The sequence below is a fragment of the Polypterus senegalus genome, chromosome 11 (genome assembly GCF_016835505.1).
Source record: "Polypterus senegalus isolate Bchr_013 chromosome 11, ASM1683550v1, whole genome shotgun sequence".
Taxonomy (NCBI): domain Eukaryota; kingdom Metazoa; phylum Chordata; class Cladistia; order Polypteriformes; family Polypteridae; genus Polypterus; species Polypterus senegalus.
This window is the reverse complement of record NC_053164.1, coordinates 68,305,873-68,323,756: the sequence shown is the minus strand read 5'-3', so window position 1 is coordinate 68,323,756 and position 17,884 is coordinate 68,305,873. Positions and strand designations below refer to the sequence as shown.

The window sequence follows — 17,884 nt, the reverse complement described above, 5'->3', positions numbered from 1 at the left end:
TATCCCCACCTTCCCTTCTATATCTATAACCTCAGGCAATTAGATGTAGTAAAAGACAAGCAGGAGTTAAGTTACACATAAAATAATGTATTATTGATAATATTCATAAATAATAACAAAATGCAAAGTACATTTGAATATTGGCAACCATACAACCTGATAAAATGGTGATGTGTAATTCAGGTGGCACACAGACTTGTAGTTACTTAAAATGTCTCTAGTTAAGGCATCATTGGTGCAGCTTTTAGTCACATGTTTGTTCAAAATGTCTGAAACTGTGCTCCTCATTGTGTTGTCTTCAGTTCATGTTGTGATGGTCTTCATCAGTTGTTAACAAGAGAAAGATACTTCTACATCATCACAGGTTAGCAAGAGAAGGGTACCTCTTCATCATATGTTGTTTAGAGAGAGAATGTGAGGTTAAGCACATACATTTATAGATGTTCTCTCAATTCCTAGAACCAATAGGACATCATGGTACTTAAAGGCCTCTGAGACAAGCCAATTCTAAACAGCCATATCTCAGACCAATGGGTGAAATAGAATATCCATATTTAAACATCCTGGTTTCCTTGCAGGGGTTGAAAGACTTTAGCAGAGAAATACTCATCAAACTGGTTTAAGACACAAATCCTGTCGTAAAATGAGTCATAAACGGGGCAAACACAACTACCTCTCACCAAAGTAACACTAAATTACATTGCTTTGCCTAGATTACAAATAAAGACATACAAAACATTGATCAAATGTTATGCAAAATGTTACATCACAACAGAGTGCATTGTTGCAATGTTACTTTTCTTGGTTATTTATTTTATTTTTTTTCAAATATTCATGTTTTTCCCTGTGCTTAAAATTCATAAAAAAGTGTTTACAGCAAGCTGTTTGTAAGGCTATAGCGTGAATTCTTGCAATGTTACTTTTCTCTGTTCAAGGTTCTCTCAGTGTTTTCAATGTTTTTACATTTAGTTTACTATTACTCTGTGCATTCTTTTTTGTTCTTTATTTCACCTTATAGAATTTCTTGTATTAGGAATTAATTAGATTTCGCATACCCATTGGGATCAGAGTGCTGGGTCAGCCATTGTACAGCACCCTGGAGCAATTACAGGTTAAGGGTCTTGCTCAAAGGCCCAGCAGAGTAGGATCTGTTTTGGGATTTGAAACAGCAACCTTCTGGATACCAGCACAGATCCATAGCCTCAGAGCCACCACTCCGCCCCAATGCTACAGTATAATTAACTATTTTTGTGCTTAAATATATATATATATATATATATTTACATACAGTTTGTACAGTCCGGAACGGATTAATTGTATTTACATACAATCCTATGGGGGAAATTACTTTGAGGCACGACCAAATTGGGTTATGACCAGAGTTTTAGAACGAATTACGGTCGTGACCCGAGGTTCCACTGTACTATGTTTTAGCAGCCCTGCTAATTACACGTTATGGTTATTTGGCACAGTACATGTCAGACTGAACTGGATTAGTTGGTTATAAAACGGAGGGGCATTGGGTGCACAACTGTAGCCACATTCATTACAATAAGTGGATGAATGCAAAGCTCCTTTCATTTATCAGCTATATATGGTGCTATACTACAAGGCGATTAAGCCAGCAGTCACTTCAGACCTCTCATCCAAATGCTCAGACGCTGCAAGTTAAAACTACTGCTAAAGTGACAGTGATTGGTCAGGAGCTAATAATAATCTGGTATTTCTTTATTTCTGAACCAATTCTATAAATTGATAAAATGTTAATAATGAAATCATTTTTATCTTGAAAAAGCAACAAGATTTGTTCCTTCTTTACGTGTAACTCGTACTGGTTCTGTTTGTCTCTCTCTGCTCCCCTTGTGCTTGCAGCTCCCTACTTTAATTGTTTTGCTTCTTAAGGTACCACCCTGTAACTCCTCAGTATGCATACCACAGATTGAGAGCCACTGCTATAAAGGAAGCTCTCCGTTGAGTATTCCTCTAATCTTAACAACTTTATCTAGCCATCTCCTGATCTTTTATTATTAAACCTGCTTAATCCAGTGCAGTTTTATAGAAACAGTAACAGGAAAACATATCACAAACAATTAAAATATAGCATTTTCATGTATTGTCAGCTATTCTTCACATTATTTGGAATGCTTCCACCTCATTTTAAATATATTTTAGATATTACCAAAAAAAAGAATGCTGGGTGTTGTTGGTATACTAAGGTGTTGACACATAAATTCTTCTGTGTCAATGTTATGGGTGGTAATTAGTTCAGATCATGCTCAACAGGTTCTTGTATGAACCTAAATTATAAAATCTTTCCATTTAGAACTAAAATTTTTCAAAGTTGATAGTAGATATCTGGGCTCTAGAGTGCACTGTTAACTGCAGGTTTTCATATCAGTTTCTTAATTGGAAGGAAATTGATAAGAAAAATATTTTTTCTTTAGATTTATTGATCCTGTTTTCTTCCACAAACATCGACCAGTGTCCACTTTCCTTTCCTGAGAAAAATATCAACATTTTTAATTAACCACCATTGGCTACAATCATTTAATCTTCAGCATTTTTTCTAAATATATGATTAGTACATTAAAAGACCTTTTCACATTTACTGGTGTAACAAACATCTTCACTTTTACTCAAACACCGTGTTATCTGTTGGTTAAGTAAAAGAAATAATTAACATATTTGAAAAAACAGGGTTTAGAAAAATATAACGTATTTTGGGGATCATGAAGAAATAAAGCAATATTCACTCCTATATTATCTTACCTATGAAAACCTTTTTTTCAGTTTAACAAAGAAGTCTAACCAATGTTTTGAAGAATATGTTTGTAAACTGGATGCTAACACACAAGCTTTGCAGTAACAATAGAGCGATGCTTCCTTGGAACAATGAGTTTCCAGTTCTTGGGCCACTGTGAATGGTAAACACAGGTGGGCATCCTTCCATCCATCCATTATCCAACCCGCTACATCCTAACTACAGGGCGCAAGGCAGGAAACAACCCCCAGGCAGGGTGCCAGCCCACTGCAGCACAGGTGGGCAAGATTACAGAAATTAAATGTAAGAAAGGACAATAGAAACAGTACCACAAAGGTAGAAACTGGAAGCACTTTTGGGTTGCAAAAGTGTTTACAACTTTTGGAAATATTATGCATTAATTTACAGTTTTGAGATGAGGAATGTGTTCACATTTTCTGGTATTTGCAAGGCTGAAAATGGTCAGCAACAACACTCAAATGGGCTGTGGCATTCAAGTGATGAATAACTGATATTAATGGGCACAAAGTGTGCTAAGAAAACATTCCCCACACCATTACACCACCACTACCATCCAGGACAGTTCAGTCAAGGCAGGTTGGCTGTATGGGTTCAAGATGTTGGTGTCAAATTTTGACCCTACCACCAGTCTTCACCTTTCCAGGTTTGGTAAGAGTGCACCCACTGCAGGCAGTCTTCACTTCTTGTCTTCTTCTGTTTTAGCTTTGTGTTTTTATTTCTGAGTGGTTATCTGAATTACCATAGCCTTTCTGTCAGCTCAGACTAGTCTGGCTATTCTCCTATGAACCCTCTCATTAACAAGGCATTCCCGTCTGCAGAACTGACATTCATAGGAAGTTTTAATATTGTTCACACTATTCTGTGTAAAGTCGAGAGACTGATGTGTCTGAAAATCCCAGCAGATCAGCAGTTACATTACATCTGGAACAAACAATCATGCCATACTTGAAATTAACAGGTTCAAATTCATCCCTATTCTGGTGTTTGATGTAAAAAGTAACTGTATATATTAAATGCATGATCTTATGCATTGTGTTGGTTCCATATGATTGGATAAATAGACAATTGCATGAATAAGCAGGTGTACAGATATTCCTAATATTTTGTACAGTGAGTATATATCAATGTTCGCATGGCACTTTGCCTTTAGAATTTTTACAGACGAGAAGAACACTTTATGTACCTTCAGAGAGAGCTGAGGTGGACAGTCACTTTCTATATAACACATTTTCTCAGTCTATGTGTGATTTAATCCAATATAAAACTGTGCACTGTACTCCGCTACCCTCAGTGCAGGGTTTGGCTTTGCCCCAACTTTCTGTCTGATGCCTTTGATGCCTCAGTAGACCCTCATCCTCTCATTGCTCTCTTTGGATATCTCTTGATCAGCATTTAAACTATAAATAGATGAATGTCATAAACCATGTGAATTTTTCCTTATTTCCAGGAAAAAATATTTTCTGTTTTTCCTTGGTGTTATATCAATACATTTAGCAATATAAACAATCAGATGATTGTGTTAAATCATGTGTTAAATTTTGCAATTGTTATTTTTGTATGTTATAAAGTATTTCCTGTGCTTTACCGTAACAATTAACAAGTCTCAGTGTCAACCTGTCAGAATAAGTAGTGTTGATTTGAAACTCCGCTGTTCCTCACGTTCACAACTACTGTATATGTAGCTTGTTCTTGGGTTAGCAGCAGTAGCAAACTGTTTATATGTGCACCCAACAAAAACAAAATAATATTTTCTTTATGGAGAAATTAGTGTGAAATTCAAATATCTCAACATTAGGTGGAAAATATTCTATTAAATACTATATACTATTTACATAGCCTTGCAATGAAGAAGCATAATACAAGGATATAAAAATAGAAAGAACTTGTACCAGAACAAAATTTGTCTTAACATGACAAAGACAGAAATGGTGATGATTAGTTAATCATTTTAAGAATGGTTACAAGAGAGCAGAGAAATTGATAATTATCAGAGATGTATTGTAGATGACGGACAGGAGACTTGCATTTCAGCCAGCAATGAGAAAAGGGTTCACATTTCAAAAACACATAAATGTTTGCTTTCTTATCTGAACCCATTATACAAATATACCCAGGGAATACCAGGTATTTCAGCTGGTATTAAATAAAAAGCACTGTGACCAGTAGGGGCATTGCAACACCCCAAACCCCAGACACAACCTCGCCAACACAAGTACCTTTTGTTATGGGCTTCGTGTTCAATGCAACAAAGTCTTCCTCTTTCTCTTCTTCTCCTCCACTTCTCCTAGGCGGCGTTGTTCATCCTCCACTCCTGACTCCAACGTGCCTGGATGAAGTCGAGCGGCTTCTTTTATTTATGACCCAGGAGCACTTCCATTGCTAGGGCATATCCCACTGGATGCACTTCTGGATTAAATGGAAGCCCCTGAAAGTAAGGATTGTGAATCCTGGAGGCCCCAATGGAACTGAACAGAGCTGAACTTTGGAAGACAGGTCTCAGCATTCCCTGCGGGTGTCCATGTGGGAATCCTAATCCAGGGATGCTGCCATCTAACATACTGTGGGAGAAAGTACTCTTATGTTGTTGTCTCCTCCGGTCCTTCCACTGTATTGGCCTCCTGGCTGGGTAACAGTTCCTGTACCCTGGCATCCTGGCCAGGCAAGGAATCATCCTCCATCCCATTTGGGACACCAGTCCACCCACTGTGGAACTCACATCAGGCTGACATAGAATGAAGCCATTGTCTATCCTTACACTATTTATAGAAGTAGAGCCCTCCAAAGAAATTGATCAAATATACCAGTAATAATTTATTCACATAATAAAATACAAACAGAGTATTACTGTAAACCTGCACCCTGCCCAGGCATTATTTATGCCTTGTGCCCGAAGCCTTTTGGGATGGGCTCCAGCCTGTTCAGACTTAGATAATGAAATTGTAGTAAGCCAAGTAGTCTGAGCAATATGTCATGGAGAATTTTACATTTACTTTCAAAAATCTTTTGTCTTTTGTTAATATGCTACCTTTTTATTAATTTATTTCAGGGTATAATTTTTCATTTCTTTTTTTGTCAGGAAAAAATGAAGCAACGTCAAGAGATCAGTCCTATTTTAATCAAACCTTTGAACTACACAATGGATCAACGAGGTTCAAGGCCAGAAAACAAACAGTCGGGAAACAAATTATGGGTGCTGTTGGGTGGTGTTATGAGCAAAGATGTCTGTCCATCTGATCTTCTGTATGATGAGTCTTCATAAATATTTTTCTTTCACTCTAAGTACAGTGTTGATATTTCTTTAAAAGGCAATAGGTCGCCGATCACACACTTATTGCAAATTACAAAGTCACTTTAGATGTGAACATTTTTAAAAGTTTTTGGGCTAATCAAGGACACCTTCTTTTGAAGAGATTTTTATAATTTGGTTAGCTCAGTTACAGTCTAATCTAATTATAAGTGCATCTCAGTAAATATTAACAATGATTATATTAAAAATCAAAATGTTAGTAAAGGGAGCTTAAAAGTAAAGAAAACTTTAGAAACAACTTGTAGAGTATAGAGAGCAAAGGAAAACTGTCTACTGACTCAATTTCTTAAAATATCAATCTTCTTAAATCATTTAATAAATCTGTTTGCATTCATGAAGTCTGGAAGAGTATTTTTGTGATGTTACCTTTCCTGTTTGGGAAATAATTATAACAATTTGGTGAACTTCCAAGTACTTTCTTCTTTTACTTTTAATTGTTTCAAATGCTTCTTAGGTATTGTAAGAAAATGCGCTCTATTGAGCCCGACCGACACAGATTCACACGAGATGCACGGGTAAAATAAAACAAATATTTATTTTTCTTCAGCTGTAGGGAACGTCTTCCCGTAATCCCTCCAGCCACAACAAAGTCCCAAGCACAGTGCCCTAAGCACACAAGGTAACCAAGCACTTTCTCTTCCTCCATCACTCCTCCCTGGCAACCTCGTCCTCTTCCTCTTGATTCTGGCCACTGAGTGGTTGTCGCTGGATCCCTTTATTGGGTACCCAGAAGTGCTCCAGGTGCTTGATTACCGACATCCAGATGCACGTCTGGGTGTGGCGAGACCAATGCCCAAAAGACCAGCAGTTCCTGCTGCAGCACCTGGCGGTGCCTGCAGAACCAACAGGGCGCACAAAACTCCAACCCCATGAAGCCCTGGGGAGTCCGATGCATCGTTGCAACCCAGTGAGGGGCCATCTAGTGTCCAGTGGGAGATACTGGGTTTCCCACCCTTGTCCCCAGTTTATTTGGTGATGGGGCAGGCATGTTCCCCGCCATCCGTCACAGTATCTACAGACTATTTTTGCTTTTACTGCTGTTTTGTTCATTTCTCCTTTAAACTACTGCCTTTTGTTTGACCTTTGCATTTCGATTTGCATTTTATCCCTTGTCATGAACCATATAACTGCAATGCCTAACATAAATTAATTGATTTTAAACATACTTTATCTTAATTTATTTTAGGGTAACAGATGAGGCTTAACTTTATAGGAGTGCAAATCACAAAGGCCCACACACAGCAATTTAAAATGAGGGCCATCTCTTTCCTTTTTATTAATCACAAGTTTCCAGTTCTCAATTGAACGTTTCTTAGTTAAGGTTAAATAGAATATGCCAACAAAGATGTTGAAAAAGTTGAATACCATTTATCTTCTTAAAGGTATCCACAGTAATTAAAACAGCAGATCAGTATCAGGAGTGTGCCTATCACAAGATGTTATGCTAAACAGAATGTGACGAGTGACATCCTTGTCTCCAAACACCACTATGGAGGACTACCTTGTGACACTAAATTTGAAAAACCCACCAAGAAAGCTTTGCTTGTGCTGCTTCAAGTTCACGGAAAAGACACCAGCAGTGTAATACCTTTGTTTCAAAGAAATATAGTAGGGCCCTGGTGTAGAAAGAAGGACATGTAGAAATCTGCTTTTCCGGTGATTTGCTGGCCACACTTTTTGACAAACACCTGGCCTCATGGTGGCTAGTACTGCAATTGGACAGCCTCAGAGTCCTGTGTTTGAGTCGTGCAGTGTATATGTACAATGCGTGTTGTTCCTGAGTTAGTATGGCGGCTCTGGTTTCACCTGTTTGATTCTTTAGTTAAGCTGTTTTTGTCTCAGATTTGGCAAGTCGTAGCCAATATATGTCTACACATTTATACTTGTTGTGGCCCATTTATCAGTGTGTTGATATTGTCACTTTTAGTTAAGGGACAGTGTTTGTCCAGTGTCGAATAGCTAACAATGTAACAGCAGAGGATGTGAGACTCTACTGATAGAAGAAGAGCTGTGCTTGCTATTACTGACCTGGAGGAAGAAAATGTGAAGCTGGAGACTCAGACCTCTTGACCAAAAATGGTAAAGGAAAGACGAGTATAACATTCTCGTGAGTGGGGCACCTACATGATGAGCAGATACATTTTAGATGTTTTTGTATGTCTTTTGGTGCACCTCTGCATTTTGTCACCTGTTGCTCCATTTTCAGCCTTTCGTTCATCATTCTGGCACCCACATCACCAGCCTCACAATTTTCATATACTGAAGCCGTGTCCACTGCATGGTTAGAAAAATTCTAGTGAAAAGACAACGTGTGGGGTCAGGGCTGCCAGGTCTGGGAATTATTTACAGCCAAATGACAGCTGATAACCCGCCTAATTGCACTGTGGGCCTTACCAATGAATGCCACTTTTGATAACTGGGGAGTTTTGTGGCTGTAGATTTCCAGATTGGGTTCCCCTTGAATTGTTGCAGCTATCGATGTTGTAGATATGGGGAGTCCCCCTTGGAGTACTGAACCTATCAAAGTCACCTCCCTTGGAGTTTTGCCATCTGGCAACCATGGCAGGGGTGTAACTCCAAATATGACATACTTTTGACTTGCGGGCTTCATGCCCAGCACAGATGTGTCAAATATACTTCTCAAAAGAATTAAAGGAACACTTTTTAATCAGAGTATAGCATAAAGTTAATGAAACTTATGGGATATTAATCTGGTCAGTTAAGTAGCAGAGGGGTTGTTAATCAGTTTCAGCTGCTGTGGTGTTAATGAAATTAACAACAGATGCACTAGAGGGACTACAATGAGATGACCCCAAAACAGGAATGGTTTAACAGGTGGAGGCCACTGACATTTTTCCCTCCTCATCTTTTTGACTGTTTCTTCACTAGTTTTGCATTTGGCTACAGTCAATGTCACTACTGGTAGCACAAGGTGATACCTGGACCCTACAGAGGTTGCACAGGTAGTCCAACTTCTCCAGGATGGCACATCAATACGTGTCATTGCCAGAAGGTTTGCTGTGTCTCCTGCACTGTCTCAAGGGCATGGAGGAGATTCTAGGAGACAAGCAGTTACTCTAGGAGAGCTGGAGAGGGCCATAGAAGGTCCATAACCCATCAGCAGGACCAGTATCTGCTCCTTTGGGCAAGGAGGAACAGGATGAGCACTGCCAGAGCCCTACAAAATGACCTCCAGCAGGCCACTGGTGTGAATATCTCTGACCAAACAATCAGAAACAGACTTCATGAAGGTTGCCTGAGGGCCCAAATGTCTGCGCCCTGTGCTCACTGCACAGCACCGGGAGCTCAATTGGCATTTGCCATAGAATACCAGAATTGGCAGGTCCACCACTGGCGTCCTGTGCTTTTCACAGATGAGAGCAGGTTCACCCTGAGTAAATGTGAAAGATGGGAAAGGGTCAGGAGAATCCGTGGAGAATATTATGCTGCCTGTAACATTGTTTAGCATGACTGGTTTGGTGGTGGGTCAGTGATGATCTTGGAGGCATATCCATGGAGCGACTCACAGACCTCTACAGGCTAGACAACGGCATCTTGACTGCCATTAGGTATCAGGATGAAATCCTTGGACCCATTGTCAGACCCTACGCTGGTGCAGTAGGTCCTGGTTTCCTCTAATGCACGACAATGGCAAGAGTATGCAGGCAGTACCTGGAGGATGAAGGAATTGAAACAACTGAATGGCCTTCACGATCCCCTGACTTAAACCCAATAGAACATCTGTGGGACATTATGTTTCGGTCCATTAGGCGCCGCCAGGTTGCTCCTCAGACTGTATAACAGCTCAGGGATGCCCTCATACAGATCTGGGAGGAAATGCCCCAAGACACCATTCGTCGTCTCATTAGAAGCATGCCCGACATTGTCAAGCATGCATACAAGCTCGTGGGGGCCACACAAGATACTGAAAATCATTTTGAGTAGCAGAAATTAAGTTTTTGAAAAAATGGACTAGCCTGCCACATCTTCATTTCACTCTGATTTTAGGGTGTCTACACAATTGAGCCCTCTGTAGGCAGAAAACTTTTATTTCCATTAAAAGACTTGGCATCCTTTTCTTCCTAAGACATTGCCCTGTCGTTATTTGTGTAGATATCCAACTTCATATTGAGATCTGATGTATCTAATGTGTTTCTTTAAAGTGTTCCTTTAATTTTTGTGAGCAGTGTATATAACACATTCTCCAGGCCAAAGGTGGGCTCGTGGCCACCTGCTGCTGGAGTCGATACGATTGTGGAGCACTTAGTTATTGTCCCAAAATAAAAAGAAGGTGAAAGCTTACAATATTGTTTGAAGGTGGCAGTGTAGTTAAGCCCAAAGCCGCTGAAACTGTAATGAAATTAACAGAGGTATTGTGTGGACGTGCTAAGATCATCCACAATTGGTTGGGAGAGACAGCATGCACTAAATTTCTTCATCAAAATATTAAAGGCACTTCCTGCCTGCAGGATTTGTCTTTTGGCCAATCCGTGAATGTGAGGTGCAGTTTATCGCCGAGCAGTTTACAGTGTAATAAATAATTACAGCTTGTGCCTATAGTTGTATGTATTTTCTTTGTATTATGGATATCTCCTAGTTATTATTCTTAAATGGTGGAGAAATTTACGTCATTTGGATTTTGGTGCACTTTTTATTTTTGTATATATACTTCTTTTTCTTGTTTGTAAATATTTTTGTGGATTCTTCATATTTCTAAGACTGCGATAGTGTGGAGTAACTTCCTGCCAGCATTTTCATCAAAACTGCGGTGGGATGGCGCTGCTCGGGTTTGTTCCTGCCTTGTGCCCTGTGCTGGCTGAGATTGGCTCCAGCAGACCCCCATGTCCCTGTTAGGCTATAGCAGGTTGGATAATGGATGGATGGATTAAACATGGAGGCAAGGTGGTGTAGTGGTAGTGATGAGCTGGCTCCCTGTCTAGAGATTGTTTCTTCCTCCCACAAGATTATTGCTGTGTGACCCATGATGAAATATTAATAATTTATTGCAGCAGTACTGTGTCTTTCAAATGTACTAACCCTCAATTTCAGTCCTTCCTTTTCTTTCCCCAAGTAACCAATCGCCACACAATCAGCTCTGTAGTAAATGTCAAGTCATATATAAGCTTAGAACTCCAATTCTTCAAACCTTTTAAGGAACATTAAAATATCTTCCTAGTACATGTTTAATTATTCCATCCATCTCTCCATCCAGGGTCGCTCCAGTCCCAGTAAGCATACAACAAGAGGCAGGAACAATCCCTGGATGGGGTGCCAGCCCATCGCTACCAATGTGCCACTGTGCCTACACGTCTAATTATTAAAAGTATGCATTATTTAAATGAAGTTAACATATTATCTGTATAATGTAATAAACATACTTTACTGCATTTCATCTTAAAAATGATATCAAGTGCTCCAAGAAGACACTGCTTGGATATCTACTAAATCGACTTAGAAGCCGGTCGTCATCATCTGTGAATATGCACTTTCTTCTATTGAGTGGAACTGAATTTCTTTATTGTTTTTGTATGGTACAATGAGATTCAATATGCAAATCCTCCATAAACTTATTTCCTATAAAATGATAAAAACAACACCAGTAATAATAATAATATGATAAAAGACAATGAAAAATATACAATATGAAAGCATAAGTGGCTCAGGTTGTGCAATTTTACAACTGTAATTCAAGTTTACAGTGAGGAAATTGTACTTAAAAGTGATAGTAAGAAACGATATCTGGTTAATTTCAGTGTATTTAAAAAGCCGCATCAGGGATGTGAATCTAAAAATAAAGGAACAGTAACACTGCTTTGACGCTGGGTGCTGCCAGTTTGCAAAACCGAGCCAAAACTTGCGTACACAATGGATTGTGCGTTGCTTTACACCAAATTTAGTTTTTATACATTGCGATGTTAGCATGGAAATGGACATATGCAACATTTTGTGTGTACGCACCATTAATATATAAGGCCCCTGGACAGATCCTCAGATACAATGGCGATAACATCCAATAGTGCAAAAGATAATTACACAGTTTGTAACAGATCATAACTTATCTTTCTCATGGAGGTTCTTAAAACCTGACCTAAGAGCATACTCCTTCTCCTCACCCATATATCATTGTTACTCAAGAATTGATTATTTCCTCATAAATACTTATTTTTTGCCAAATATGAAGTGATGCTATTGTTACCTCTGACCATGCCCCTCTGATCATGGAGCTTAAATTACTGCATCCTACACAGTCATCTTGTAGCTGACGTCTTAACCTCGTCATTATCATATTCAAGCAAACTGATTATTTTTTTGAGACAAATGCATCCTCAGAGGTGTCAGCGTGTATACTTTGAGAAACTCTGAAGGCATTTTTAAGAAGTCAGATTATTTCATATCTTTCTCACAAAAATAAACTGAAAACCAAGAAGGCATCTGATTTAATCAGCAAAATTTCCAGAATAGATCTAGAATACACCAGGTCCCCAAATGAGGCACTCTACAGGAATAGACCGGTTTTGCAATCACACGTTAGCATCTTGTCTACTAAAGAAACGCGAACCGCTCATCTTTAAATCGCAACATCATTATTATGAACACAGAGAAAAGGCCAATAAGATCTTAACCCAACAAATCTGCAAGCAGGAGTTCATAATGCAATAACAGCAATTAACAACATAGATGGAGATTAACATATTAACCATAAATATATCACTCACATATTTAGAGATATTATAAATCCTTATATTCTACTCAGTTTAAAGAAGATAAGGCACAATTTACTTGATTCATTAGAGATAACACAGCTAGATCATTTTAATGCTGCGTAACTGGATAAACAACTGATGCTTTAAGAATTACTAGATGCTATAAACTCACTTCAAAGTGGGAGAGCAGCCAGCCCTGATGGCTACCCAGCAGAATTTTATAAAATATTCTTAAATAAGTTAGCTTCACTAGTATTAGCAACATTTACAGAAACTAAGCACAACCCAGCCACAGGGGATTCATGAACCAGTGTGCTTCTTTGTGCCGGTCCCAAGCCCGGATAAATGGGTAGGGTTACATCAGGAAGGGCATCCAGTGTAAAATGTTGCCAGATCAATATCGGACAACAATAGAAATTTCCATACCAGACAGGGTGCTATTGGAAATTGGCTACTGTTGGTGGAAGAAGGAGAAGATGGGGAGATGTTTCCAGAGGAGCGAAGAGAGGAGGAAGGTAAAGAGAGTGGAACTGAGTGCAGGAAATTTGAATGTTAGCAGCATGACTGGTAAGGGGAGAGTTAGCGATATGATGGAGAGAAGGAAGGTTGATATGTTATGCGTATAAGCGACTAAATGGAAGGGAGTAAGGCCAGGTGGATCGGAGGTGGATTCCAATTTTTCTATCATGATGTGGATGGGAGAAGAAATGGGTTAGGGATTAATCTAAAGGAGCAGTATGTCAAGAGTCTTTTGGAGGTGAAAAGAGTGTCAGACATAGTAATGATTATAAATCTGGAAACTGGAGATGACTGTGGTGATGCATTTTGGGGGTCTGTGACAGTGTGTGTTTTTTGTGCAGATGAAAAGTTCTAACTGACAGGTAGGTAGAATACAAACACAACCAGTAATCTAGAAATGATCAACATACATGAAAACCTGAGCTAATTTACCTGCTGAGACATAACATAGCGTTAGAAGCATTGAAGTAACAGACGCTCTTTTCATTTTGGAGTAGTGATGTTACATCACTTCACTTTTCTCCATTTCTGTTTCTTATTTTTGTCTTTGAACAAAGTAAAAAGTTTTACAGATTTACAACAGATGACTGTGATAGATAGATAGATAGATAGATAGATAGATAGATAGATAGATAGATAGATAGATAGATAGATAGATAGATAGATACTTTATTAATCCTAAGGGAAACTCACATAATCCAACAGCAGCATACTGATACAAAAACAATATTAAATTAAAGAGTAATAAAAATGCAGGTAAGAACAGAAAATTACTTTGTATAATGTTAACGTTTACCTCCAGGTGGAACTGAAGAGTCGCATAGTGTGGGGAGTGGAGCAGGACAGTGACAGCAGTCTGTCGCTGAAGCTGCTCCTCTGCCTGGAGATGACACTGTTCAGTGGATGTAGTGGATTGACAGGAGTTTGCTCAGCGCCGTCGCTCTTCCACGGATGTCAAACTGTCCAGCTTCATTCCTGCAATAGAGCCTGCCTTCCTCACATGTTTGTCCAGGTGTGAGGTGTCCTTCTTCTTTATGCTGCCTCCCCAGCACACCACGCGTAGAAGAGGACTCTCACCACAACCGTCTGATAGAACATCTGCAGCATTTATTGCAAATGTTGAAGGACGCCAGTCTTCTAAGAAAGTATAGTCGGCTTTGTCCTCTCTTGCACAGAGCATCAGTTTTGGCAGTCCTGTCCAATTTATCATCCAGCTGCACTCCCAGGAATTTATAGGTCTGTACCCTCTGCACACAGTTTCCTCTGATGATCACAGGGTCCATGAGGGGCCTGGGCCTCCTAAAATCCACCACCAGTTCCTTGGTTTTGCTGCTGTTCAGGTGTATGTGGTGATGCATGTTGGGGGTCTGTGACAGTGTGTTTTAAATGAAAATCGTGCAGCTCAGGCCTTGTGGTTGTGTGTGTTCATGCAGCCCTGGCGTGTTAAATGGAGAGATTGGGATAATCCTGCTTGTAGCTAAATGCACAGTTGGCTCCAGTTTCCTCATTGACTTTCCACAAGCCACAAGACACTGCACCCACAGGAGTATAAACAGGAGCTGAGTCAGAGTTAGGGGAGAGCAAAAGAAACCAAAGGCCAAGAAAGGCAGAATCTGGAGTGTGAGTCAGTGCAGTGTTGAGAAGGCAGAGCTGCTGGTGGCCCCAAGAGGAATGGTGCTCCAAGGGTGTGTTACTCCCCGTAACAGTCTAGAGCAGGGGTCCTGCTGGATTGATGGTTAAGTGGCAGGATGATGGAGATCCAGTTCTAAGTGTCCTGGTGGACACTAAAATATGGTGGTGGGGTTGAGACCCAGGGAGAGGAGCCATAGCTGTTGGGTGGGTGAACTGAGGAGACAGAGGAAGAAAGATGCTTTGTGCTGGCAGGAAATGCAAGAAATGGAAACCCAATTTTATTCTTGGAATTTAATGGTTGAAAGAACTTATTTACTGCGGGTTTAAATCACCACAACTGCACTGATTTTACCATGCATGGATTATTTATTAATTTATTGATTGTGACAGCAATGTAGTTTGTATCAGAACACTTGATTGGAAAAAGCGCCATGCACACTGATTGCACCAACCTTTTGTTGTTATATGTCATCATTGTCCAGTCCTTCTTGGTTTCATGACTATTGATGTCTCAGAAGTGATGCCTGCTGTGGGTAACCCGGGCATCACAGTGACAGAAGTTCACTTTAACTTACAGACAGCAGTGTCCAGTTCATGGTCTGATCTGATTCTACTATGATGGGATGAATACAGAAGATCAATGCTAGTGGGGTAAAAAGATGCAGATACTCAGGAAAAAAGTTTAGAAAAGTCACTGACCAGAAGTTCATTCTTCCTATTTGACCTTTAAGACGAATGTCCTCACTGCTTTTATAAAAAATCCATCACATCCACCTCCATGTTAATAGCTCTCTTGGCAAAGATCTTTCACTCCCAGGAATTGGCCCTTTTCAGTTTTATCCATTTGCTTTTGATGTCACTATAATATTTTACAAACAGACATTTCAGAAATGTCTACACCTGATGCAGTTTCCTTATCCTTCTTCTGCCTAGAATTAGTAGAAAATAATTTTTACGTAATTTGCAACAATAAATGAAATCAATGACAATGTTCTCCTACAACACTTTCATTGACTTTGAAAAATGATGTGATACAATAACTAGACTAAACAGTGAGTTGGGTCTGCTTATTCAGTTTAATTCCTTGTATATTTATTGAGCTCATTTTGATTTAAAAGCCCGGGTGCTGCATAATACACATAAAATATCAATTAAAATACAATTTCATCCATTCATTCATTTTCTGAAAAAAGTGGGCTAGACTATATCCCAACAGTAAAGTTTACAAGAAAACAACCTTAGATATAAAGCCAGGCCATCATAAACACACTCACTCTGACTTGGCAATATGACGTGATAATGAAGATAATAGTATGCAGTGAAAAAGGTGACCGGAGTCCATGGAGTAAGTCCTTGAAAAAAACATTTACTGTAGATATGATAGCAAGTCTAGGACTGAATCATGTTCTGCTGGCACTATGAAGCAAAAATCCTAGCTGCAAAATCAATTTCTACATTTTATACAAAAATAATCTTGGCTTTTATGGCACATATGCACCACCTTACATTTACTGAAATTTCCTCTACTGCACTTGAACACTTTTGCTGAATGGCCAGGCATTCAAGTCGCTTCAAGTCACCTTCCAAAGCCTGAGTTCAGCTATGCTGTATCCAGCCATCTCTTGTGCTTGTTAAATAAAAGTATTCAATTTGTGCTCATTTTGTTGTGAGGGTTACACAATCAAAGGTAGATTGTTAATTCATCCATCCTTATTATATATCCATATTTATTATACGGTTATTGGGGCCCAAGGCCTATGCTCGCTGCACACTGTGCAAAGATAGAACTGGCTTTGGACAGGACACCAGTCACTCCTGGACAAAGAGGAGATGTTTGTTTTAAGTGTGGCTGCAGCATGCAGATAGGCCATCAGTTTAACATTTTGCAATCTACGCATATGAACTTGTTCATGATTGATGAAAGTGTTGGTCTATTTTGGTATCTTTACGATAGTTATTATTGAGTCATTGCACAAATACGTATGGGCAGCACAAAGGCGCAGTGGTAGCGCTGCTGCCTGGAAGTAAGGAGACCTGGGTTTGCGTCCGGTCCTCCCTCTGTGGATTTTGCATGTTCTCCCGTGTCTACGTGGGTTTCCTCCGGTTGCTCCGGTTTCCTCCCACAGTCCAAAGTCAGGCAGGTTAGGTGCATTGGTGATCCTAAATTGTCCCTAGTGTGTGCTTGGTGTGTAGGTGTGTGTGTCCTGCCATGGGCTGGTGCCCTGCCTGGGATTTGTTCCTGCCTTGTGCCCTGTGTTGGCTGGGATTGGCTCCCGTGACCCTGTGTTAGTATATAGCAGTGTTGGAGAATGACTGACTGACAAACAAGTATTTTCCTAGTCTGCATTCTGCCATTGAAAGTGAGTAAAAGCTGCCATCCTGTGCTACTAGACCTGCAGTGCAATCCATTGTGTTCATGTTAGGCTTGTTTTTCTTATTTTGAGGCGTCTCTATAAATCTATAAATAATCTATATAATTTAATTAATAATCTATAAATCTCTCTAAATCAGGGTTCTGATCACCTGCTACTGAAAGAACACAAAAGCAACACTGCCATGATTTTTCTCACAGATTATTTTCCACTTCTGTATTTGTATATATGGCAATGTGTGATGATCTAACATTAATGTTTATAATTTTCACTCTCCTTTATTTTGTTTGACATCAGTATCACATGTCAGACAGGTTGCCACTTTAAAGTTGTGTAAACTGCAGAAGAGTCAAAAATGCAGTTAACAATCATGCAATGTTAAAGGATATTTCTGAATTGTATATGACATGATGTCAATATTGAAGACATCTTTCACTTTGCTGGACTTGACACTCTCACTGATGTCCACAGCTCGGGATTCTAAGGCAATATCCATGTTATGTAGAATAGGCCCCAAAAGTAAATGTAAAACAAAACCCAGTAATTTATGCACATCACACTCTAATGC

General features: G+C 39.5%; 1 protein-coding gene across 2 annotated transcripts in view; it reads left to right on the top strand.

The window, feature by feature from the left end:
• Nucleotides 1-17,884, top strand: part of LOC120539127 (zinc-alpha-2-glycoprotein-like) — a 61,016-nt gene that overhangs the window by 12,318 nt on the left and 30,814 nt on the right. The window contains exon 3 of one of the 2 annotated variants that reach the window (XM_039768920.1): nt 5,859-6,061. The exons of the other annotated variant lie outside the window; for it this stretch is intronic. Within the exon in view, the coding sequence (XP_039624854.1) occupies nt 5,859-6,016 (158 nt within the window). The 3' untranslated portion in view covers nt 6,017-6,061. Of the gene's footprint in view, nt 1-5,858; nt 6,062-17,884 lie in introns of those variants that run through there. 2 annotated transcript variants of the gene reach the window in all.